A 25,278-nucleotide genomic window follows, 5' to 3' on the forward strand; every position below is an offset into this window, starting at 1 on the left:
GTGCAGTGATTCCAGGGGGCCAGTCCACAGAAGCCAGAACAGAGGGTTGACAGTGGAAATAAAATCTCTGCCTTAACAGCACCACTGGGGCTAGATGAAAATGGTCTTCTAGAACTTGATTAAAACTAAATTGAAAAAGAACATATTTGGCTAATATTACATTAGACTAAAATATAGAAATGAACCCTAATACTCTCGAAATCTAATAAGAAAAAGCCATCTCAATTTCCAAACTTTCAAAAGCATCTTCTTTAAATGCATCACAGATCAATTTACATGGTACTTTTACCAATAAGCAAAACCAAATCACAGGTTCCAATTGGCTTATATTGGAAAGTATAAGAGCAAATGCTAGAAAATGCAATTACTGCAAACAAACTCCATTTTCTCCCCTCTGAAGGGAATTTCAGAGAATATTTTATTGCCATCAAATAATATTTCTGAAGGCATCAATACACAATTCTATTTTCTTTTCAGAGTCCCTACTCACTGGATAATCTAATCCACTCTACAGAATATCTTGAAATTTAGAGAAGAGCCCAGGAAAGGGGATATTACCTTGCACACACATCCTATGTCAATTTTAATAATTTGCAATCTGGACAGGATGCTGCACAAAGCAAAATTTAGGATCCAATAAAATTGATTTTTCCTAACTTATAATTCAAAGTTTTAATGAAACATTTCAAGGGTAAAATTTTAAAAGAAATCTCTCAGAGAAGGTTATTTTTATCAAGAGTGACAGTGATGAGATGGAGGAAATGGAGACCACGTTCATTTCCTCTTCCGTTTCTGCTTCCCCCCACCAAACTGGCAAAATTTCCTATTAATAAGAATTCCAGATAATCAGGAGCTACAAAGTAGATTTTCTGGGGGTTATGAAATCATGAAGTCTCCCAGTGATAAGGTTTGGTTTCCTTGAAACACCAGTTCCAAAAATCTCTGATCTCTTTCCTTAGGTATAGTTTTGCAGCCTCATGCCACAAGCCTCCCCTCTGGGATGAAATACTACAAAGTAGTATAATTCTTTAGGAAGAAACCATTTTTGGAAAGTCTATTATGGCCCTTGGAGGTCCAAGGCTCCAGGAAGTGGAGTTGGAGGTCTATTTCCCTTTCCCATTTTTATTCCTTTCCCATATGTCATGGGTCTGAATGTTTATGTCCCCTCAAAATTCATACATTGAAATCCTAATCCCCATTGTGATGGTATTTGGAAGTGGGACCTTTGGCAGGTGCCTGGTCATGAAGGGTGGAGCCCCCACGAATGGGATTAGTGCCCTTATAAATGAGACCCTCCAGAACTCTCTAGCTCCTTCCACCATGTGAAGAAACAGCAGGAGGGCGCTCTCACCAAAAGACTGTGCTGGTGCCTTGGTCTTAGACTTTTTAGCCTTCCAAACTGTGAGAAATAAATTTCTGTTGTGTATAAGCCACCCAGTCTGTGGTACTTTGTTATAGCAATCTGAGTGAAATAAGACATCATGGTTTTCTAGTTTCCAGAGATCTAGCCCTCAATATCTTAAATCTACAGTTCAAGACAAATTGACACTGGTCTTCCTAAGTCCATGTTTTCCCATAGTGTTCTTATGGCATATGGTGTTCTTTACAGCTCTCCTTAAATAATTCAAATAAATATGTAAAGGAGTCCAGGTAATCATGGCACAGTTGGAGCACACTCATCTGCTGAACACTGTTCCCAGCAAGACAATAAAATGAAAAAAGAGCAGAGGTGGTCAAATGTTCTGAATATTTGAAGTCAGGTAAACACACACCGCTTTAGCCTTAAATTTTCCATTAAAAGTACATGTCCATTTCTCTCCCCATATCATACACACCCAGCCCCTCTGACAAGGTATGGATTTCCCCTCCCTTTAGGTCTGCATCTTTTATGAGCTGAATTGTACCCCCAAAATCCATATGATGAAACCCTCACTCTCAGTACCTCAAGCATGTGACTGTACTTGAAGATAGGGCCTCTAAAAAGGTGAATAAACTGAAATGAGGCCATAAGGATGGGCCTTAATCTGATCTGATTGCTCTTCTTATAAGAAGAAAAGAATAGAGATGCTCAGTTGGTTAAGCATCTGCCTTCGGCTCACGTCATGATCCCAGGATCATGGGATCAAGTCCCGCACTGGGGTCCCTGCTCAGAGGAGAGCCTGCTTCTCCCTTTGCCTGCTGCTCACCCTGCTTTGCTCTCTCTCTCTCTGACAAATAAATAAAATCTTTAAAGAAGAAGAAAAAAAAATATGGACCAGAAATGTGCTCCCACATGAAAAGCCACAGCAAGAAGTTGGCCATCTACCAGCCTCCAAACCTACTGACACCTTGATCTTGGACTACTAGGAACTGACAGAACAGACAGAAAATAAATTTTGTTGTTTAAGGCCCCCAGCATGTGGTATTTTGTTATAGCACCCCTAAGAAACTAATACATCTTTCTATAAGGAAGGCTTTGCATAATCCATCCTACATACTAAAGCTGAGGTGATCTTATCAGAATACAAATCCAATCATATATTCCTTCTATATGCTTACACATTCACCCACTTGAAAATCCTCCCAGACTCCCTACTATTGTCTATAGACCAGAGGCCAAACTCCCTGTGTGGTGTGTGTAACTCTGTCACCTGGCCGCTTCAGCCACTCCTCCACTCATACACTGGGCTCTGAGCTTGCCAAGTGCTTGCAGCTCAGAGAATGAGAATGTGTCCACAGGACTCATTCTCCCACTTGACCATGGACCTCAGGAGGATTGACTATATTTTACTCATCTTTGCATTCTCAGCAGACTTCAATAATTATTTATCAAACAAAAGAGTGAGTGAATGAAGAATGATTTTATCCTGGCTAAGAATCATGTGGATATGAGTAGTTAGTACCTCAATTTTGGATTCTGGATGGCTTCAAAGTGTGACAAATCCTATTTATCTTTTATCCTCGGACGGCACCAGTTGAATACGTCACGAAGTATACTATTCATTTGCAACTGAGAAGCTAAGTCTAATTTTAAAACTCTTTTATAAGGAAACTTGGTTGTCGTTGTTGGGGAAGGCAAAGAGATTGGCCTGCACATAGTAAGGACTCAGTTTTGTTGAATGAGTGAACAAATAAATGGATGAATAAATGAAAGAATGAACTATACACATCATACAAATAACGTGTTTCGATTTCAAAACGGAAGGGAGTTACTACTGTTGCATGGTTAACCTTACTCATTTAAAGATTTTTCCAACCTTTGTTCCCAGGATTGGGTAGCTCAGAGGAGATAATCAATACTGGAGTTAATGGAACAGCCATTCATTATTTGAGGAAGGTGTCTGTATTTCTTCTTCACTGTATCCCTTCATCTGAAAGTTCTTACCCGTAGGCCTCTCAGGCAAATCACTGCTGTTTTGACAGCTGGTTTTCCCGAGGCCACTCTTTACAAATGAGCCTACTGCCTGGGCCAGACAGGACATGTGCATGCATCTTCTCAGGACCCCAAGTCACTGGGTCACATGAAAGAATCCACACTAACATACTTGCAGGGCCAGCTTTTTCCCTTTGCTTCCTACAGAAAAATCAAGAGGCAGTAGGGTGCTCCTGACCTTTTCTCCTCTAATTCCAGGCTCACTGAAATTCTATCCTAGAAGAGTCCCCGGAGATCAGAATCATTCCTTCTCTGGAATGGGAACCTAAGACCCAGCAAGGCTAAATGACTCCTCCAAGGTCACCCAAGGTAGAATTCCCCATCTTGCTGACCCATGTTTTCCCTTTCTACCATATCATACAATTACGGAGTCAGAGATAGTCTCAATGATTTGCTTTACAGATCAGGAAATCTAGGTTCAGGGAAACTGAGAGGCGTTTCTGAAGACAGTGCCTACAATCATGAATCCGGACTCCTAAAATCAACCTGCCACTACCCGCAAGTACCATCCAATAACCCTCTGGGCATATGGCGACTAATTTCTTCATATCTCAGAGATACACAGAACTGCTCAGAGTTCACTGTCAGAATAATCTTTCTTGTTCTTTTTTAAACCTCTACTATTATAGTTTAAGACCATATTCTTTCATTTGACCCAGGGAAGGCATGTGTTTAGTTATTTTAACTGTGAGTTTAAATCAGAGAATAACTTAAGACAATAAAAATGATTTCCCTGGACCCAGCCAATGTCCTTCCAAATTTTTCTTCTGTTTCTGACACTATGACTGAGGCACCTTTGCTGAAACCAGCGGTAAAGATCTTCCATGAGGCTAGCATCCAATTTTTACTTATTTTTTTCCACCAGAAGCTAAAAATCTGATTTGCTTACTCTCAACCAATATGGTACCCCTTTCTCATATCAAATACCAAGGTGGTTTCTCAAAGTTTTGAGCAAAAGATTTTCTAGACTGCTATCTTCTTATAATACAGAGGCTCCTCTCAACCATGTAATCATTTCTGCATGTCTCTGAAATACTAGCATTTTTCACTAAGATTATTCTCAGAGTGGGAGGTAAAACCAGTATCACTGATTCTTAAATGCTGAAAGTGGAGGTGAAACTTTTTTTGAAAAAGACTATTTTTATTAATTTTTTTAAAAAATGAACTCTTTGAAGTGTTTTAGCCAGAAACTGAATGTCAGATACACTAGCAGGAAAAGAAGGTCTTTTTGCAGGTCCTAACATAATTCTCTACAACTGAGAACACCAACCACTTCTACTCAAACCCATCTAAAACCTGTAAAGTTAATTTCTTAGTAGGAAGGTCTGGCCAAATTTCAATTCTTTGGGTTAAACTGTTCTTACTTTTTAATTCCGTCATGTGGCATTTCAACTGCACATCCTCAGGTTCACCCACTTTGTAGTTTCCTTTCCCTTTTAGCTCATTTAAAAAGCTGATTTCAAAATTCTTGCAAAGTCAGGTCTCAACCTAATTTCCTAATCCAGCAGCCTTGAGGAAAAGAAATCCTCTAAGATCCCATTAAATCTCATTAAATCCCTGACCCTCTCAAAAGTCGGGATGAGATTTGAGAATGCCCATGGAATGATCACAGTCTTTATACTATGGTCACACTATTCCACCGGATTGCTGAGTATGACAGTCAGTATGCTTGGTATGAGCTAGGAATATAATGATGCACAAAACAGAAAAGGGTCTCTTATGGAGCCCCTTATGGAGCTTATACTCAGCTGGGAGCAACAGACAATAAAGAAGTAAATATCTACTAATACTACTTAGGTTATGGTAAGTGCTAGGCAGGGAATTAGCAGGTGCTATGAAAGAGAGTAAAAGAGGACATCTACCGAGATACGGCAATCAAGGAAGGGGTCTTTGAGGGGGATGAGTCAACATTTTCAGTCTGCCCAGAGCTTTATCAATAATCAGTTAAGAAACAGACTTTCCTAATCATGTGCAACATAATGTAAGGAGGTATGAAGCACGTCTGTGCGTGTGTGAGCACGCGTGCGCACACACACACACACACGAAATGTTTAGAACAGTATATCAAACACACGGTTCCTCTAAAGATCTCAATTTTCATGAGAACACTCAAATACTGCCATCCTCTATTACTGATTAGCTAAAAACTAACTAAAGAATATTTTTTCAAAACCTACTCTTGTGATTGAAAATCTAAAATGTGTTTATTCAACTTCGTGCCTTAGTAAGACAAACATAGTAAGGGTCCCGTGTTGAAACAACTATGCAGGAAGTAAAAAATGTACCAGATTGGACCAAATGTGTGCATACTCTCTGTTCATGTATTCATCCCCCTCCTCTCCACTCCCACCCCCACCCCCAGAGAAGCCATGTGCTCAAGAAAAGTAGGCCTATTCTTAGACCCAGGTGAACTGCTCTTGACTAATTGGTAATTTTATTCCCCTTGCCAGTGACTGGTTTAAAGAGGTGCACGTCTCCCAGTCCTAGTCAATGAGACAGGAGGCGCAGTCTGCTGAAGGGCTTCTGGGAAACGGTCACCACCTGGACAAAGAAGGAACAGGCCCTCTTCCCACTGAACTTCATGCTACGCCTTCATGCTCTGCCTGGCACTTCAACAGTCACTCTCCAACCTTTGTGGCAAGGCTAATAACATATGAGAACAGGAGAAAGGAATGCTGCAAGAATTCAGGCCCCTGAATTACCAGATCCTGAAAAATGCTTTACTCCCAGCCTTCTTGTTATATGGGATAATAAGTCCCTTGCTGTTGAAGCTATTTTGTTTCTTGCAGCCAAAAGCCTCCTGATTTAACTCACTATGTTTATACTTCCACATGCCTAATTAATAGTGTTTCTCCCCAACACTGCTATTTGTATACCTTCTTCTCCTCCTTACAATATAGTCTGGTAAGAGATCCTGATTTGCGATTGGCACAGATATGCAGAGTCCCTGTAAACAAATCAAAAGATGAGGATAATTATGAGGCCAAGAACCAATACAAACAACACTTACCCTCTGTTGGGCACAGTCCTAAAAAACTATATATACATTAACCTACTTAATCCTTGCATGAAACATACGAAGTAAGGACGATTATCCCCTTTCACAGATGAAGTAACTGAAATACACAGAAGTCACAGTGGAAAAGAATGGCCTATTGTTAAGGGTGATGAGAGCCTGTAGAATAATACCCCTGAATTTGACAACTGATACTGTCCTAAGTAAGAAGAGTGGTGGTGAACTGGAATTCACACACAGAAGGGCTCATTAAAGCTCCAACTATTTAGATCCACCAGTAGAAAATCGGATTCCATAGGTCTAAGCTAGATTTCAAGAATCTCAGTTTTTAACTATCCACCTGGGACATTCGATAAGCAGTCTGTTTGAGAAGACACGAACTTGAACTAGGGAAAACCGAGCTGCTCAAGATTTGCGGGACCTACCAGGATAAACTGAGTGGATCTATTAACTCCTTTTCAAATAAGTAGGCAAAAAGCTTCAAAAGTTAATTCCCCTTGGAAGGGTTAGATAACCTTGATCCTGTATAGGTTAGAATCATAAACCAAAGTTAATTTGCTTCCTAAATCCTACAGGGCACAGCAGTTGCATGTGTCTTCCTGACTTCCTGATTCACATACTGACCCCAACTTGCCCCACAGATAGGCCAAGAACCTCCACAAGACATGAAACAGCCTACGATGTGAAGGAAACTTAAAAATCCCACCAAACCAAGGTCAGAGTCATTTCGGGAACTTGCCAATAGAGATACCTGAAAGTCTGGATTGGCCATTAAGAGTTAAAATAAAGCAGGCATACACTTCACCATGGCAATTTTCTGTCTACCACAGTCAGAGAGCATGAATATGACCAAAGATGAATGACACCAAACCAGGGGCCTGCCCATCCTACAACATGGCCGACATTGCTAATCAATCCTAACATCTTTCCCACTGAGTCTGGATGTGGCACGAAGATTCTTCTTAACAAAGTGCTTCAGGGCTGAAACTCCTTAAGAACACAAATAAAAATTAGCCCTCTTACTAATAGGTCAAAAAAAAAGTGAAAATATTATGCCTTCACTTCCCAGCCACTTTTCTGGTGCACCCAAATCTTGCTATTATTATTTCTACAGCTCCTCTCATCTCTTGGTCGTGAAGAGCACTTGGATAAATGTTTACTGAATTTAATTTAGTTTTTTTCTACGACTTTGGCCAAAGGATCTAGCATTTCCCCAACAGGAATATTAAACCCAGCAGAGCCCGTGAAACACTGGAACCAAAACAGTTAATTAGCAAGTCACCAAGACTGGAGCTCCTAAGAAGCAGGAGGCACAGCTTAGAAAACTGCCCATTTTTCTTGTAATAAAGAAAATAAAGACAGTAATTCTGAGAACATTTATTAACCCCCCAGTATGGGTAATTGCCATCAGATGTGGGTCTGTCAGTCTTGCATTAACATAAGCTACTGCATCTTGGTTTTCAATGGCACAGTAATGCCCATGATACTGCAGATAAGTGCTAACGCTGGAGTTTTGAGAACCAAGCCCTGTGTCCAGCAAATGCTTTTAAAAAGATTTCACTCTCAATGGTTGCTTGCCCAGAGAAATTCATTTTATGTTTAAAAAAAAAAAAGGCAAGAAAGAAAACAAGGAAGCATTCAATTGAGCAAGCATTTTCTTAACTCATTTTAAGATAATCTCTTGTGTTCACCAACAATTTCTCCAATGGGTGGAACCACAGAGGGAGACTTTGTATGGTTTGGCTGTATGCTCCATTCTATATTGGTATATGACCTAAAATAATGGAATGGCGATAAAACAAAAAAAAAAAAAAAAGAAAGGCTTTATAATAGTCAGGACATGCCGACCAATTTTAAATTGAATTACACAGCCTACTAATCTTTATGATGGGATAAAATTTCTTTCAACATTATGCATTATACTAAAATTTGCAGCACTTCCCCCCCCACTTCTTGAGCTGAGAGCCCCCCACGCACACCTCCCCAGTGATAAAGCTTCCTTTTAACACCAAAATCATTGTTCTTGCTGACTGGGAAGGCAGGGCACGGCTTGTGCAAGATTTCATTTTTATAGCTATTGTTAGTTGGTGTGCATCTATATTTCACACCAGGGTATACCCAAACAGTATTGTGAACCCTGGACATATTATCCTAATATTCACAAGCACACATTTTTTAAAAAGGATAGATTTGAACACAGACATATACAATGAAAGAGATTTTTAAAACCAATAATGTTGAGGAGCTTTGTGAAGTGTTATAAAAGGATGTGCAGAACACTGTGTATTTGATGAAGAAGGCAGATTGCAGAAACTCTGAACTATCTAAGTTCAGAGGTAGGAGTAACCCCACTGAAGGATGAGCCTGTCTGGGCTATGTTCATACTCATTTGGTGTGTGTGTGTCTCTCTCTCTCTAGGTGATGGAGGGAGAATACTAATGTGAGGGGAAAGAGCTTGTTCCAAAAGTTCAACCCTTCTAACCCCAATGAAGAGACTTAAGAGAGGACAGCAAGCACTGCCTGCACAAGTTTCCTGATCCTCCTTCCTCCCGTCCAGGGAAAGGGAATTCCCCAAATTTACGTTACTAGAAACCACATATAAAATACTCCTAGGAGACACGACCCTTCTTAAAACGTAAGATCCTCCCTTATGTTCCCAATACCTTAGACTATGGAATCTTACTCCGTGAAAGCATTTTGGCTTACCAAAATAAAAACGAAAGACACACCCATAAACACGGAGTTGTGAAAATGTCATGTTCCCTATCACTAACTACCTACTTTTTTTTTTTAATCTTTGCAAGGCAGGCAGAGGCCATTGGTAAGAATAAAAACTTAGATCCAGGACGCACTAATAGAGTAGTATATGGAAAATTATGAGCTAAAGAAGAACTACCAGAAACTAATAGTTCTGTTTTAGATTTTTCTAGAAATCCCAGTCATTTAACTGACATTCACCAGTCCCGCGGAGGCACACGCCGGCTGCTTCCTACAGCGCATGGACTAATGACAGTCACAGTTATCCCTGGGGACACCCCATGCGCTTCCACTCCCATGTGTGGCGTCCCAGAGCCACCTGCATTTTCCTCCAACTAGTTTATGTCAGCTGTACTTTTTACCAGAAGTACCTCCTGTAATTATATATTACTTAAGATGATGAAGCAGGAGCGTTAAAACACTATATAAATTTGCTGTTGTACAAGGAGTAAAGGACAGCCCTTTAAAAAGTGAGGGGAAAAGAATCACGAAAATCTAGAAGTAGTCTGCACTCAGATTGTTTTGCAAGGATCTTTACATTCTTCCTCGCTGATAGACTAAAACGGAAAACGTGATAAAGATGATAAAGGTGAGATGAAGACAATAAGTTATATGTGTGATCTGCCCAAGAAAGGCAGTGTTGATCTCTAACCACGGTGTTCGTATCCAAAGGAAGGGATCCAGCGAGACCTCGGGAGACCGGCCCCCACATGCGCAACTGTGTGCCTCAAGTTAGAGTAAAAATATCTGGCTACATGATTATCATCGTTACGGTTTCCTGCTTTAGCAGTCTCTGGCACGCTGGGTAGGGGGGGCCCTTGCCAGAGTCAGGCTGCACAGGCACACATGTGGAGGTAGACCTTACGCCTTTCGCCACCCCTACCCCTCACGTGGCCTTCTCAAAGAACAAAACGTGCAGAAGCAAAAACTATACAGGTCCTACAAACATGCAGACGCACATGTATTTATGGTTTCTACCTATTTTTATAGGAGAATCACAAGTTTCCTCACTTCCACAGTGCTAAATATACAAGTTTAAAGACTCATTTGTCAATTCATATACTAGTCATTTTTTTTGGCTTTAGGGTTCCATTGCTTTCTGAATCCAGGCTTTCTGTGAAGAAAGGAGTCATAAAAGTGAACAATGTGAAACTATGCAAAGAAGAAAGTGAAAATATCAGTTTGCTCTCCTTAAGTCATGAAAGTCAGAAATGATGGCTTCCTATGTAGGACTAACTACATGCAGCTCTTGTGCATCCTTCACAACCACCACCACTGAGACTATGCCCTATGCCCTTGTTCGATGAGCAACTCCAAAGTCAGGGCTTAAGTGCACAGGACTTTGACACATTGCTGGCACTCAATCGCAATCAGCTTTGTGATATGAAATTATTTAGAGTCACTTAGTGAAGAACTAGACAACCTCAATTTCCACATTTTACAGAGAAACCAAAGCTCAGAGGTTGTCTAGTTTATAGTAAGATGTCCTCGCAGGGCAGTTCAGTCTCCTCAAAACAGAAAGAGAGTTTACCTCCCAACCTTATTTTCATACAAAGGAAATGAATTCAATGTAGAGGATAAATGAGACTCAACTAAGTGGCAGGGAGAAGGGAGGTAATACAGTTTAATTGTACAACTTTACCGTGAAAGAAGAAAAAAAATGTGCTGTTTCCTTCCTGTTCCTGAAATTTCAATAGAGTTTAAGAAACAAGTTGGGGGGGGGGGAGTTTGTGTCAGTTTCATAATGCACACAAAACTTGCTGTAATAACATCTAAATCTGGTAGATCAATAATGCATGTTATAGTTAGCTGCTTAATTATTCATTTTGGATATACCAAATAGGGTTTTAAAACAAACTCCAGATGTGGAGAGAGCTAGGAAATACAGACAGTATAATAAAAAATAAAAGTCATTTTTCCCCAATGTGATTCTTTCTTGAAACATTGTAAAAAATCTCCTCTAATTTTCAAAATTAGAGACACTTTGATTAAGAACTTTATATATATGTTTTGACAATTATGTGTGTTTTACAGACTATTATGAGGACTAAAATCAAATGCCCTATATATTCCATTTCAAAATATGTACATAAAAATGTGGCATATATCACAATATCAAAAGATCACAAGGTGACAAAAGTAAATACTAGCATAAGAGCATTAATCAAAGATATGTAATAAAAAAAAAAGCAAAAAAAAAAACAAACAATGTTCATCTGGGAGGCAAACCAAAATAGAAGACTACTTGAAGGTTGCCTTATACAGTTGCAAAAGTTGTTAACTGCACAACAGCAGCAGCCAAAGAGGTGAGTGGGAGCTGTGTGCCATTCAACAAACATGTACTCATCAGGTCCAGGGGGCACCTCTATACACTTGGTACAAAAGCACCTTATGGACAAATAGTAGCCCTAAGCAGGAACAACTTGGAGAAATGGAAACATTTCTAAGTGAAAGTGCAAGACTCCTCTTATTTCCTTCCCTAAGTAATAAAATAGAAAAACAAGAAGAAGAATAAACAAAAACAAAACCAAGTGTAAGATCTGTGAGTTTCAAAATGAACCCCCATTTTAGGCTAAAATATGAATGCCTACTAACCAACTGTCTTTGAAGGACTCCTTCAACCCACGGCTCTGGAAAGTGCCTTCAGGTTTCCACAAGGACTAACTCAGCCATGCCAGAAACACAGAGAGAATCTGAGTGTGCAAGTTTTTAATACCAGGTTATCAAGACTCTCTTGATCTCATTACTTAGCACATTCTGCCCAGCAGTCTAGCAGCCTTCAATCAAACAAATCTAGTTTTTTGAGTTCATTGTATCTCCAACTTTTCTGAAACTTGAAATTAAATTCAATATAAGAAGTAAAAAATTTTAGTTGACACATGATTAATCAACTGGGGCTACCCGTTGGTATGAGAAGTGCTGTCTACACATGAATGGTCCTTCTGGTACTTCACCTTGGACTCCACTTCCTGCTCCCTAGGCTAGTGGCCTGCCCCACGTGCAGGAATGGCTGTACTGAATTACGTGGGCTATGCTATAATTATGTCGTCTTCTCTTTCATCTTCCTTGCTCCAAGGGAACATGTGTAGGGTGAGTTAATGATTTGCTGCCTATCTCTGATGAGTACTATATTATTTGCATCATAATATTTTCATTTCTTCCCCCTGCACATAATGCCACGTTGACAGCAAGGTCAGTTAAGTTACTATAAGGGATTTTTAATGAAAACAATTATAAATTTAAAATAACTGTGTTTAAAGCACTTAACAGTCACTAGGGTCAAGTGATTACTGCAGTTACAAGACCCATGGGACATGTTCACACCAAAACAAAGTGAATAAATTACCTCAGCTGGCTCATGTAATCACTAAGTGACCACAGGGGTCAGGCAGAGTGGAACCCTGAAGACTTCCACGCAAAACCAATAATGAAAATTTATCAGTCAAAAGGGGGAAGGGGGCTGGGGAAACGTCAAGAATTAGCGCGTGCAGCGACAGACTTCTTAGAAGCACAACGGACGCTCCATGCCCTTTGAAGGGCCAGGAAAATGACATTTGAAAACCCAGGGGACAGCTGGAAAAAAGATTCCAGGAAACAATATGCAGGCAGGCTGGGAGGAGGTAGGATAGCTAAAATGCAAGTGATCTATGAAGTATCAGCAAGTTCAAAGCCATACGGAGGGCCACTTTGGTCTAAGGAGGACTGTCCCTATCCAGAAACCTGTGCCGGGGTCTGGAAATGCATTCAGAGGCTGCACTTTAAGACAGTGAGGGTTGTGATGTTAATGAAACGATCATCTCTAACATCTAACAGGCTCTTCGTATCTTCTGTGTTGCAGAGAAGAGGTGGCTGAAGGTCAGGGAAGCAACGCATTTTGTTCATGGAAGTACAACTGTGATGTAAAGAAAACCAAACATTTCTTAAGAAGTCCTTATTTGCTAAATATTCCACTGGAGTGAATGCTCAGGGGTTCATAATCGAAAGAGGAGACCAGAAGTCCTAAAAGTGATGTGTGCTGATGGTCTGAAGACAGTGTGAGAGGGAAGAAGGGACTGATTCCCTGGGAAGGCAGGGCCAGTTTCAGAACAGAAGTAACTTTGAATTGGGCCTTAAAGAATGGACAAGAGCTCACAGAAGAAAGGAACAAGACTGGCAGGATCAACGAGAACAAATATTCAGTTATTCAGCCAAAATTTATTGAGTGCTTGCTACGCACCCAGCGCTGTGCTCGCAACCCTATCAGTGACAGGGAGCAAGAGAGACATGTCTGCAGCTCTCACGGAGACTGCTTTCATTCATCTCTCTGTTCACTAATGCACATGTTCTGAGAAGCTCCTACGTGTCAGTAAGTGTTGTAGGTATAGAAAATATAGTGGAAAACAAGAAAACTGCAGACCCTCATGGAGCTTGCCCTCACTGGAGGAAGAACAATAAATAAGACATAGAAGTAGGAAAAAGAAGATCTTACCAAGGAAGTGGCATGTGAACAGAGACCCATAGACCAAAGAAACTGTTCAGTACAAAGGTTCAAGGTGGAAATACCATGGACCAGAATGCGGCTGTGGTCAGAGCTCAGGGAGCAGGAAGAAGATGATAAGACAGAAGCCCAAAGAGCTAAGGAGAGGATGGAGAGAAATATGGTGGGAAGTGAGGCTGGAGAGATAGGCTAGACCATTTCATGAAGAGCCTTGAATGTCATGATGGACTTTATCCCATCAGTTAATGGTTCCTAAAATACATTCCACAAAATGTCAGTCTGGTGGGAGACCTCATGGAAAAAGGGCTCTGTGCCTCCATCTCTGCGTCTATGAAAATGGTCATAACAGCATCAACCAACTTGAGTACTGGGAAGATTAAATGAGTTAATTCTTGTAAAGGGTCTGGCAATGTTGAGTGCCCAGTAAATGTTATTATTCATATATGATTCCAAGAAAGAAGAATGGAAGGCTGAGCCTTCGCAGTTTCTTTAAGCACAGTGGAGGTCTGAAAGACACTTCAGGTTCCCAAGTTAACAGTGATGTAAATTGGAAGGGGAATTCAGGAGAATGAGCAGTCTTTGGAGGAGATATCAATTCAGTCTGAGATACACTGGTTTTGAGATACCCTGTGTACCTTCTACAATCTATGGCAAAATACCTAGTCACCAGTTAGATACAAGGCTCTGGAGAAAGAGAGATTAAGACAAAATCAGTACTCCATTCCATAAACAAAATCTCAAAGAATAAGAAGAATCTCCCAGATTTAGATACACAATATTAACATAGGAAGACAAATGGCATCACACCAGACAGAAAACAAGGCCCCTATTCCTGGGCCCTCCACTAACAAGTCTGTGCAAAACCGAGTAAGATACTGAAACTCTGAGTTCCAGTTGCCTATAGGAAAGGGGGAAATCACACTGACAATCAGAGGCTGGATGCCAAATGCAATGATCTGCCCTCTTGTTCCCTTATGCATTCTCAGTGCCTGTCACAAAGCAGGACCTGGCCCTTAAAAGGCAGTTAGAATAGATGCAAATCATCTTTTGAGGATGAAGTCCCTTCATGTTCTGGGAGACAAGGATCCTGCTCCAGGATTTAGCAATACCAGTTGACCCTTGGACAATGCAGAAGTTAGGAGCGCCAAACCTCCCACACAGTGGAAAATCTGCATGCACATTTAGTATGTATTATATGTATTATATACTGTATTCCTACAATAAAGTAAGCTAGAGAATACAACATTATTAATAAAGTTATAAGGAAGAGAAAATAATCTACAGTACTGTAAAAAATCTACATGTAAGTGGACCCGTGCAGTTCAAACCCATGTTGTTCAAGGATCAAGTGTACACAATTTGGGGCTTCAGTTTTCCCTCTTGGATCAGATGGCTTGGAAAAGCTGAAGACTCTTTTGTTACCAAAAAACTCTTTTGTAAATTTTATTTATTTATTTTAAATAGTGATACAATTATCATATAGCAAAATACAAAAAGACTCCCCCTTTCCAAAGAGTTTTTACCTGGCTTTTTCTGTTTAGCTGATGAAGTGATGGTTATATATGTCCTGCCCATGTCTGTTTCTTTTAAAGAGATGCTGATTACTTCAGAAAAGGAGAAAACAGGAAGCTTTAGAACCGAAAGCTGGAAGAAGCGTGGAGTCGATGTCCAGTTCTTACATTGACTCACAATATGACCGCAGCCTGTCCTTCCACATTTCTCGATCTCCATCCATCCATCAGCAAGACATCAGCAATACTGTCTGCCCATATCAACTTCCCTGAACCATTATAAGCATTAATGATCTAATATACTTAAAGGTACTTTGAGTCCTTTGGAGGAAGGATGTCATATAAATTAGAAGCATTATAATTAATGTAATTTAAGAAAATGGCTGGCCATAACAAAGAAGATTAGGTTCACACGGATCACAAATGACCTAGTCATCATGTCTTCAGGTCACTAACGATCCTTCCTAATGGAATAAAATCCAATCTTACTTCACTGAGCATATTCAGTTGCTCTGTGTTTGGGTACATTTTTCCCCCCAAGAATCTTACTTAATTCTATATCAAAATTGAACTGTGCTTTAAAATTAATTTTGCCCTTATTGGAAAAATGTTTTATATATAACTAGACCATGAAGTAATTCACTTTAGGGAAAAGATTCTTCTATGTAAAAAAGGACAAGTAGATATCAAGCATGAGTCAACTATTCGGGTGAAGCAAATATACGAGGACAGACAAGAAAACAGGATGTCTGTATCCACATGATAGAATAATAGGCACCTCAAAGGCACTTTTTAAAACTCTTCAATCTCGTACTAAGGAAAAAAAAGCAAAAACCCTAAGTAAACTGCTTAAAGCAGAAACAGAAGCTATTAAATAAGTTATTAACTTTAGAATGACAACTGGAAAAACCAAATTATGAATTAAGAGCTAGAAAGTACAGCATGTCAGATATTGGTTTTTGTGAGCAAGCTAAAGATTAAGAAACTCCTTTGATATTAAACTCTAAACAATAAGAATCAGGGAATTCTAGGCTCTAAGGAACTCTGACACTTTCTTCTCTGTAAATCATGGGAAAAGTCATCTTGTTTGTCCTTCTCAAAGCCTCCTACAAAACCTCTTTATTAGCTATGACTATTAAGTGATAATAAAGTTATATGTCTATAAACATTCCAATGAGACTCCCTTGCTCAAATCATTTTTGAAACTTTTCACTGGGAACTGCTAGGCACTTCACTAGAGAGCACTGTGTCACACCATTGTTTTGCTTTGTTTATTTTTCCTACTGAGGTATAACTGACATCAAATTCTATTAGTTTTAGGTATACAACATAATGATTCGATATTTGTATATGCTGCAAAATGACCACCTCAATAAATCTAGCTAACATCTGTCACCATACATAGTTGCCAAACTTTTTTCTTGTGCTGAGAACTTCTAAGATCTAATCTCTTATCAGCTTTCAAATATGTAATGCTTGTTTATAACCATCCCATAGTATACAGCATTACACTATACTACGTAATTATACTAGAGCATACAGTATTTTAACTACAGCCACCATGCTGTACATTACATCCCCATGACTTCTGTTGCCATTATGCCACATCATTATTTTTTATTCCAAATGGTATCTCTCAACTTGCCCACTTCACAAGCTCCAATTCCTAATAATTTTGTATTGTTCAAAAAAAAAAATCAGAAGCCTTAAATGTGACAACCATGCCTAGAAATCATTACCGTGTGGAGAGTTGAGAAAATACACTGAAGTCTGACACCAATAACCTGGCTGAAGGCTGGTGCGGTGGAGTTTGCAAAGCAAGAGCCAGTGCACAGGGATGGTTCCTAGAAGGAGGCACGGTGACACTGGCAAGGACAGCAAGTGTGCCAGATTCAAGATCAGGACAGGAGGGACATGACAGGACACTGAAGAGAGGTCTCTGAAAAGGGGAGGCCTGGCCCCGCAGGTGTGTAGCTCAGAGGGAATTAGAATCTAGCGAGATGTCGATGTATGTTGGATGTGTTGTGTGTGTGAAGGAGCCAAGGCCAGGGTGCTCACCCTTTTCTCTGCTCCGCATGCAGAATGGGCTTCAGGCCAGCAGGTCACTGCGGCACAAGTCTGTAAGACCACCTTCCCTGATTAAGTTCTGCTGTCCCAGGGAGTAAGAGACACGCACCCACGGGACAGGAAGAAGTCATGGCGCACTTAGCATAAGAGAGCAAGTTACGTTTATTGACCATTCACTGCCTGGATGCGGTGGGCACCCATTATATTATTTAACCCCACAACCATCCTTGTAGGTTAGATACACTAAGCATGAATAATTCTCCTTTGACAGAGGAATAAAACGAAGATCGCAGCATTAACAATATTGAGATCAGGACTTAAACACAAGCGGAGTCCAGTACTCATGCTCTGAACGCTATGCTGTACTGTCTTTCTACACCTCAGTACACACACACGCATTCATACACCACGGAACAGGATGCATGCCAGATGTGAAGAGAAGTTATCTGTGAACTGTAAGATATCCTGGTGATCTATTTTTTTTTTACCATTATTTACATTTTTTCACCATGAGTATGTAAGCTTTCACCATTAGAAAAAGAGTTTGCATCATTTTTAAAAAGCCCTTAGAGGATGGAGATTTTTCTGACACTGAAGACATTCAAAAACATGTGACACAAATTTTCAAAGACTACTGAAGAGTATTAGGGGGAAATTATAATCTTAATAGAGGGACATTTGACAATATATAATAAACCATTTTTTTAAGGTATGTATCATTTGGACCAACAATTCTACTGCTAGAGAGATATCCTGCAAATATAACTTAAGGATGTTTGCAAAGAGAGAGCAGGAAGGATGTTCATCACACCAGTGCAGATAATAAAAGAATGAAGACATCTTAGGTGTCCAGTAAGAGAGATCTGGTTAAATAAATCAGAGTGCACCCACACAGCAGAATGCTATGCTAATGCAGAGCATGATGTGTTAAAATTTTTTAAAGTTACAGGATAATATGCACAGTTGTAATAATTTTTAAAAATAAATTAAACAAAAAGCCCTTAAAGGGTGAATATTTGCTGCTCTTGAGAACATTCAAGACAGAAACAGAAAGTCAAAAAAATTCTCTCACATTCCATAATCAAAGACAACTACTCTAAAGATGGGATTATAAAGGGATGTCTATTTTCTACTTTGCACACATCAAATACTTGAATTTTTCTAATACATGTGTATCTTATTTATATTAAAATGTTCTTTTTTAAATTAAAAATATTCTTTTTTGGGAAAAAGTATTTTAGCCATATTTATTGATGTGGAAAGTTGTTTGTGATATATTAAGATGAAAAACACACAATAAAACAGTACTACCATAAATCTCTATTTTGGTAAAAGATGTGTGTGCGCATGTGTGTATGTAAGTATTAACAGAAAACATTCCATAAAGATTCACACTAAAATGTTAATCGTGGTTATCTCTGGCCATGGGTAATTTTGTTTTCTTCTTTCACTTGTCTCTACTTCCTAAGTTTCAGGCATGCACATGTATTACATGTATTGTAAGAATAAAATAAATAGCCCAGACTATGAAAGCTTTTCCTAAAGCTTTTCAGCTCCAAAACTCTGGCCCAACAGCAAGATCTCTGGAAAAGAGACATAGTCTCCCAATATGATTATTCCGAAAGAAGCAAAATCAATTTATATGTCTATGATCTGTGATGTTCGTTACAGTCACACTCTGTTATAACCATGCCTAAAGCAATGCTCCAACAAATATGAATAACCTTCTTCTTGAGATTTTCCTTGGGAATATTTTCATTCTTCCTTTCAGGCCTGGAAAAACTGAAGCTCAAAGCTATTATATAAAAACCAAGACCAAGGAAAAGTCATAATGGAAAGTTCATGGCTTCGGTGCTGTGCTAAAAGGGATTCTGACTAGCCAGATTGTTACATGTAATCTTTAGGCGGAAACAATAGGCCACCCAAGAACTTGGTCTAATTATAATAGGAAACAAAACAACAACAAACCCTTTATAATATTTCTGCACCATATGTAGGAATCATTAACAATAGCCAACTGGGTGTTATAAATACTTTGAGGAGAAAGGGAATAGAAACAGATTTTACATACGGAACTACATAATTTTAAAGTCTGAGCCAGAAGTACAGGGAGAAAGAAGCCTTGTACCTTTATGTTCATTCATTCACTCCATGATTGCACAACCATTTCTGGGCACTATGTTTCAGGCCCTATACTCTGAACTGGGTGTACAGAGAGTGCTCGTTAGGCACACACTGTTGTCTAGTAGGGTAGAGACAAACAAACAATTACAGAACAACCATGAATGTTCAATATGTATATGCCATATTCAAGGAGAAGTCTACCAAAAATATTCTGAAGATGAGAGGACAGCAGGGATGAAATCGAGTGGACAATGAAGACCAGTAAAGAATATCAAAGAGGCACAAGCTGGAAGAACACAGCGGCAACGTGAAGGAAGACCACACGTGGCCCAATGGCTCACAAAAACGTACCTTCGGGCATATCAGTGGTTCAGAATTTACTACCAATAAAAATAATCACATTGTAACTAGCAGGCATTTTATAGTTGGCAAATTTATTTTTAAGCCAAGCCTGTAATGATTAGGATGCATTTGTGCCAAGATAAAAAAGAAAATGCTATAATGGTTGAGCGGCTAGGATCCCAGTTCAGCTCACCAAAGCCTATTCACCTGCGACATACCTGCAGTATATCTGACCTCACATATTAATGGGACAAGAGGATTTAACTAACACTTTAAAAAGAATTTCTTTGGGCAAGATTTATTGGTCCCTCTTTCCCACAACCCTGCAGGCCCTGGCAATAAGAAGCCACATGTCTCTCGGACCCTGGGCTGGTTCCCTTCAAGACAGCCCCGTCGGCAGCAGCTGGGTAGCGAGAAGGGGAGGTGGTTTGTGAGATGAAGGACTCCAGTGTCTCATCAGCCAGCCTCAGGGGAAGTGAAAAACAGGATTCTGGTGGCTCCCTCAGGATGGCAGAGGGAGAAATTTAAAGTTTCACCCTCCAACCCACGGCAGAGATTTCCAAGGAAAGGGGCCAAAGGGGCAACAGCAGAAGCTATCAGAATATGCTGGTTTTTTGTTTTTGTTTTTTAATTCAAATGTTCACAAGTAGGAGAGGCCGGCCCACAAAAGAAAAGGTTTTCAGGTTCCAGTCAGTGGCTAGTCACTTCAAGGACCAAGATGAGTGCAATGAAATGCTAATGTCACAACATGATTTAGACACCCCTTGGAGCCTATGTGCCTGGCTGCATCTTCAGTATTCTCTATGGATATTTACCTCCTTGTAATTCACTGCCATTGGAACCGTCTACACCAAACGGTAAGAATGCTTCCCCACCTCGCAACACCCTCCCAGCCGCCAGCCAACCCTATACGGAGGCTGTGCCATAAAACTGTTGTAACATGACATAAACCCACCTTAGACCCTCAGCATCTGTATGTGTGACTGTGTGTGTCCAACGAGGCAGTTTTTCAAAGAACCACCATTTTACCCAGGATAGGGTCCCTCCAGCAGGGATCCTAAGCCCCACACTGGGAATAGAGAAAGACAGGAGGACACGCAGGGGAAACAGAGTCTGATGGACCCAAGTTCAAATCCTGATGTGCCCACCTAGTTGTTATGATCATAGATAAGTGAACTTCACCAAGGCTCAGTTTCCTCGTTAAGTATAGAAGAAGATAATAGCTTACTCATCAGTAACAAGAGCTACTTCATCAGTTATTGTGAGGACTGCATGAATGACACCTGTAATTGGGGGGTGGGGACAGGTACAGTGTCTAGACCCTACCACCTACAGATAATACATGCTCGTTCAATACCACTTCCCATTCAAGTTCTAGTCCCCATGTGGCCATCTATTTTCTGAGTGACTCTGGGTGATTCATATAACCTCCCACCTCAGTTTCCCCTTCTCTCAAGTTAGGAGGTGGGACCTCTAAGGCCTCTAAAAGTCCTAGCATTCTGTCTAGTAAGGGAAGCTTGTTGTCAGCTTCTACTCTTAATACCTTTTTAGTGAGTGCTCCCTTTTACAGTCCAAATCCCTCTTTAAATCCACGGTACCAGTCCTTTCTAGTTTCTGGTTTTTGGATTTTTTGCCTCTGGCTCTGTTGTCTTCCCCCACATTAGTTATTGAAAGTTGTCTACAGGCCAAGGCTGTGTTAAGAATGGTCTAAGCTTTATCACAGGGTGCATATGCACAACCACCAGGGGTATATTATTATGATGATGCCCATTTTACAAAAGAGAAAATCAAGGCTCAAGAGTTTAAGCAACTTACCAAAAGTAGGGAATTCAAAACTGGCTCTTCCCAGCTGCCTATAATCCTTGTATGGTATCCTACCTGTCCAAGTTTGACTGTACCTAGTTTGAGCTCTATCTTCTTATGACCCTGTGCTGTGCTGGCTTATCTCATAAATCACTTTGTATTAATAACTTTGTGTGTTACACCTGCCAGGTGGCCTATGCACGAATTAACCAGGACCCATCACCTCTGAACCAACAGGAAAGTCATGATGGGATTCTCAGGCCCTGCAGCTGGTAGGTCAGGGTGAGATTCAAGATAGATAGGACTTAAAAGACATCTTTCAAATAATAGCACATGGTCAAACAGCTACTCAATCTTCCATATGAAACTGCTGGAAGCTACCTTGTTTTAGTTCAAGCCTAAAGTGCAAGCTTCCCAGCTGCTCCAAGCCCACTCGTAATAGCAGAGTAGTAACAGAAGAGGGCTCACACTTTGGGGTCAGACAACCCCAGGTTGAGTAGTCAAGTGAATCTGAATGGATTTCTCTGATAACCTCTCTGAGCTTCTTATCTGTTAAATGACCTTGGGTAAGTCACTCCAACTGAGCTTCAGGTTCCCAATCTGGAAAATGGGATAACACTGGCAACCTTAGAGGGATGACACAGGGACAGAAGGAATGCCTGGCCTGTAACAGAAATACATGAGCCTGTTGGAGAAAAAAGGAGCTGGGGGGGGGCGGGGGGGGTCAGGTTGTTTCCAATAATCGGGATAGTCTAGCGTAGAAAGATGGGAATCAATGAGAGGTTTACTGAACTTTTCCAAAATCTGTAAGGACCCATGCCAGTGAGAACTAGATGCCTTGTTATGACAAAAGCCCCAGACCGATCTGACCCCTGACTCCACTCTGCTAGGTCATCTCGCAACAGGGGCTAGAAGTGCTTTTTTGCAGGTGAGAGGCTTCCGTTGAGCCAAGTGGTGGAGTGTAATCTCACATCCCTTCTCACTCTCAGCACCACAAGGTTGCCAGGGTAACTGAGCTATTCTGGTCCTTCCCTATGGGATCCCAACTTTATCCACATCCCATGGGCTCCCTTTGGCCTCATGTTCTGCAGCCCCTGCTGAGGCCTCTTACTTCTGCCACACAAGATCAGAGGGGAAATGAGAAGAGAAGGAACTGACCATGCAACTGGACCTTAGTTAGCATTTTATTTCCTTACCATTTTATTTCCTTAGTTACAGCACATTTCCATTTACAGAGTACTTTCCCTTATAAAATTTCCCAGTATTTACTTCCAATCTACTAAATAACTCCTCTGACCTCTTCTTGTTTTTACCCTTTAAATATCTGTTGATGGTCCATTCACCACATTCCCCATTCAGTTATTAATGGCCCACAAAAACTTACTAGCAGCAATCATTTACTGATTAATCTGCACAATAATCCAGAAAGACAGGTAGTATTAATCCTTAGTTCTGCAGAGGGAAACCAAGGGGAAAAGAGAGGTTAACTCAGTTGCCCAAGGTCAGTGGCTAAACAAGATTATAACCAGGATCTATCCTGTCTTGTACTTCTATAAACACTTCCCACGGTGCTATTCCCTTTCTTTACAAATCAACGTTGTCAAGGCAGCTAGATCTTTCTGTGTTGAGATTCAGTTTCACAGAACAGTTTAGAACTGTCAAGATTCAACCTCAAGTAATTCTGCCTGCTAACACTTCATAAATAAAAGTTGCTAAAATTAATAGATAATAGTACTTGAAAGCCAATTTTACAAAGACAAAAGAGAAGTGAAAAGATCAGGATTACAGACTCAGCTCTGCCACAAGGAGACTCTGAGAGAGTCACTTAACTTCTCTATATCTCTGAGTTACCTACAAAAATGAGATTATGCTGAATGTTATTTAAGGTACCTTACTGTTTAAAACGAGATGACTGAATAACTATTAAAACAGTTCAAAATATAAAGCTCCAATATCCAATGCTGCCGAGATCATGCTTACACTGGTATATCCATTCATTGTGAATGAGGTACACAGCTACAATCCCCTTGGAAAACAAGATGCCAATACACAGCAAAACACATAAAGAATTTCATATCCTTTTACTTAGTAATTTAACTCATGCAGTGTTTTACCCTAAGAAGTCAATAGAAGCAAAAAGGATACACAAATGAAAATGCAAATTTCAGTGCTAGGAATCAAAGGAGAAATTATCAAATATCAATATTCATTTTTAGAGGAATCCCTTATTAAATAAAAGCACAGAATATTAATGTCATGTTGCTATTTAAAAGGATGAACATGAAAATTATGCAAAGTCATTGAAAAATCATGTCAATACTATTCAATGAAAATAGCCAGAAGTAAAAGAGCAGATACATACTCTGATGCCAACTACATAAAATGTGGACAGATCGACAAGGTCACGGGAGAACTGAAAATAGTTATGTTAGCAGTTAGGCTTAGTTTTAAAAATATTTTAACTGTTGTTCATGAATGCTGTTTTTCCATTCACACATTTTATCACCTCATCAATTATTTAAAAATTTCTCAGCCCCTGCTTTAGTTTGATGGAAAATGAATTTTAAACTTTCTCCCTAAATCTCCCGAGTAATTTTTATTGGTTGACATATTATTCATGACATTATTCTTCCGGAGTAATTTCTGCTCTTTACTATATAATTCTTCAGTGTCTTTAGAGATTCTAAAATCTCAGAACCCTTGCCTTCTTTCCCTCACCTAAGAGAATTCTTTTAAAAGATGTGTCATCTAATCTAGTTTTGAATAACCCCACGATTGCCTTGTAATGCTAATATTTGGCCACTGCCTGACCCAGGAGCCCACATTTTTCCATAACCCTGACCTGTGGGTGCCTCTACAGTAACCACAAAGTTGCCATTATGCTTTTCTTGGTGTATCTAGGGTGGTTTCACATTCCAAGTTTGGGGAGCTTTACAGCAGGACAACTTATCATTTCAGGGGTTTTAGGACATCCGTTGGTTCACTTAGGAAAGCTGGCCCCAAGGAGCACTGTGCTAGGACCCTCCCTTCATAGACTTTCACATCCTCCTTCATTTCTTAGAAATGTTCTCTTACTAGCAGGTCATTTGTACATCTTTGCTCATAATATCTGGGAAAGACTGCAGAGCCAATGAATTAAAAATATGATTCTAGGTCTCATGTGTGCCAATGAATGCCCTCATTAAAGCAGCATGAGTGAGATGAGATGGGTTTCAAAGCTTTCCGTCCCTTTGCCCCAGAGCCGCTGAGGCCAGGCACTGAAAGGATGCACAGTAAAATTAAATATCTAAAAATTCATCTTTAATTAACAGAATTGGATTAAAGCTAGACACCACCGCATATCATACGAGAAATGGCTGAGCTGGCTTCCAAGTGCTCTAATTCAATTAGGACGCAGTGAGTGACACTCGGATGGGAAAGGTTAATTGGGGGCGCCAGAACGCAATCATTCCTTACCTAACCAGTCATTAAACTTCTTAACCTCTGAGGGCAGTCCCAGCTCGGTGAAATCGCCTGTGTGGAGAAGGATGTCCCCATAAGGCATCTGGATACCATCTGTTCTGGAGTGCGTGTCTGAGATGCAGACAAACCGCGTGTGGCCCGCTGGTTTTGGAGTGTCATATGGGATGGGGTCGACCCTAAAGTAGACATAACAGATCCCATAACAGTTAAATATATTAGAACCCTCGTAATTGTCATTGCACATACATATCGACGGTTATCCGTGAACGCACCCAGATAAACTGATGCAAAGGCAGAAGGGGACTCT

General features: G+C 40.2%; 1 protein-coding gene across 6 annotated transcripts in view; it reads right to left on the bottom strand.

Moving 5' to 3' along the window:
• MPPED2 (metallophosphoesterase domain containing 2) overlaps nt 1-25,278 on the bottom strand; it is a 171,348-nt gene that overhangs the window by 98,091 nt on the left and 47,979 nt on the right. For 5 of the 6 annotated variants that reach the window (XR_003517687.1, XM_027581563.1, XM_027581564.1 and 2 more), the window contains exon 3: nt 24,966-25,147. The exons of the other annotated variant lie outside the window; for it this stretch is intronic. Coding sequence is in view for 4 of the 5 variants with exons in the window: in XM_027581563.1 (XP_027437364.1) it covers nt 24,966-25,147 (182 nt within the window). In the remaining variant the exon portion in view is untranslated. The remainder of the gene's footprint in view (nt 1-24,965; nt 25,148-25,278) is intronic. 6 annotated transcript variants of the gene reach the window in all.

Source organism: Zalophus californianus, chromosome 11 (assembly GCF_009762305.2).
Source record: "Zalophus californianus isolate mZalCal1 chromosome 11, mZalCal1.pri.v2, whole genome shotgun sequence".
NCBI lineage: Eukaryota > Metazoa > Chordata > Mammalia > Carnivora > Otariidae > Zalophus > Zalophus californianus.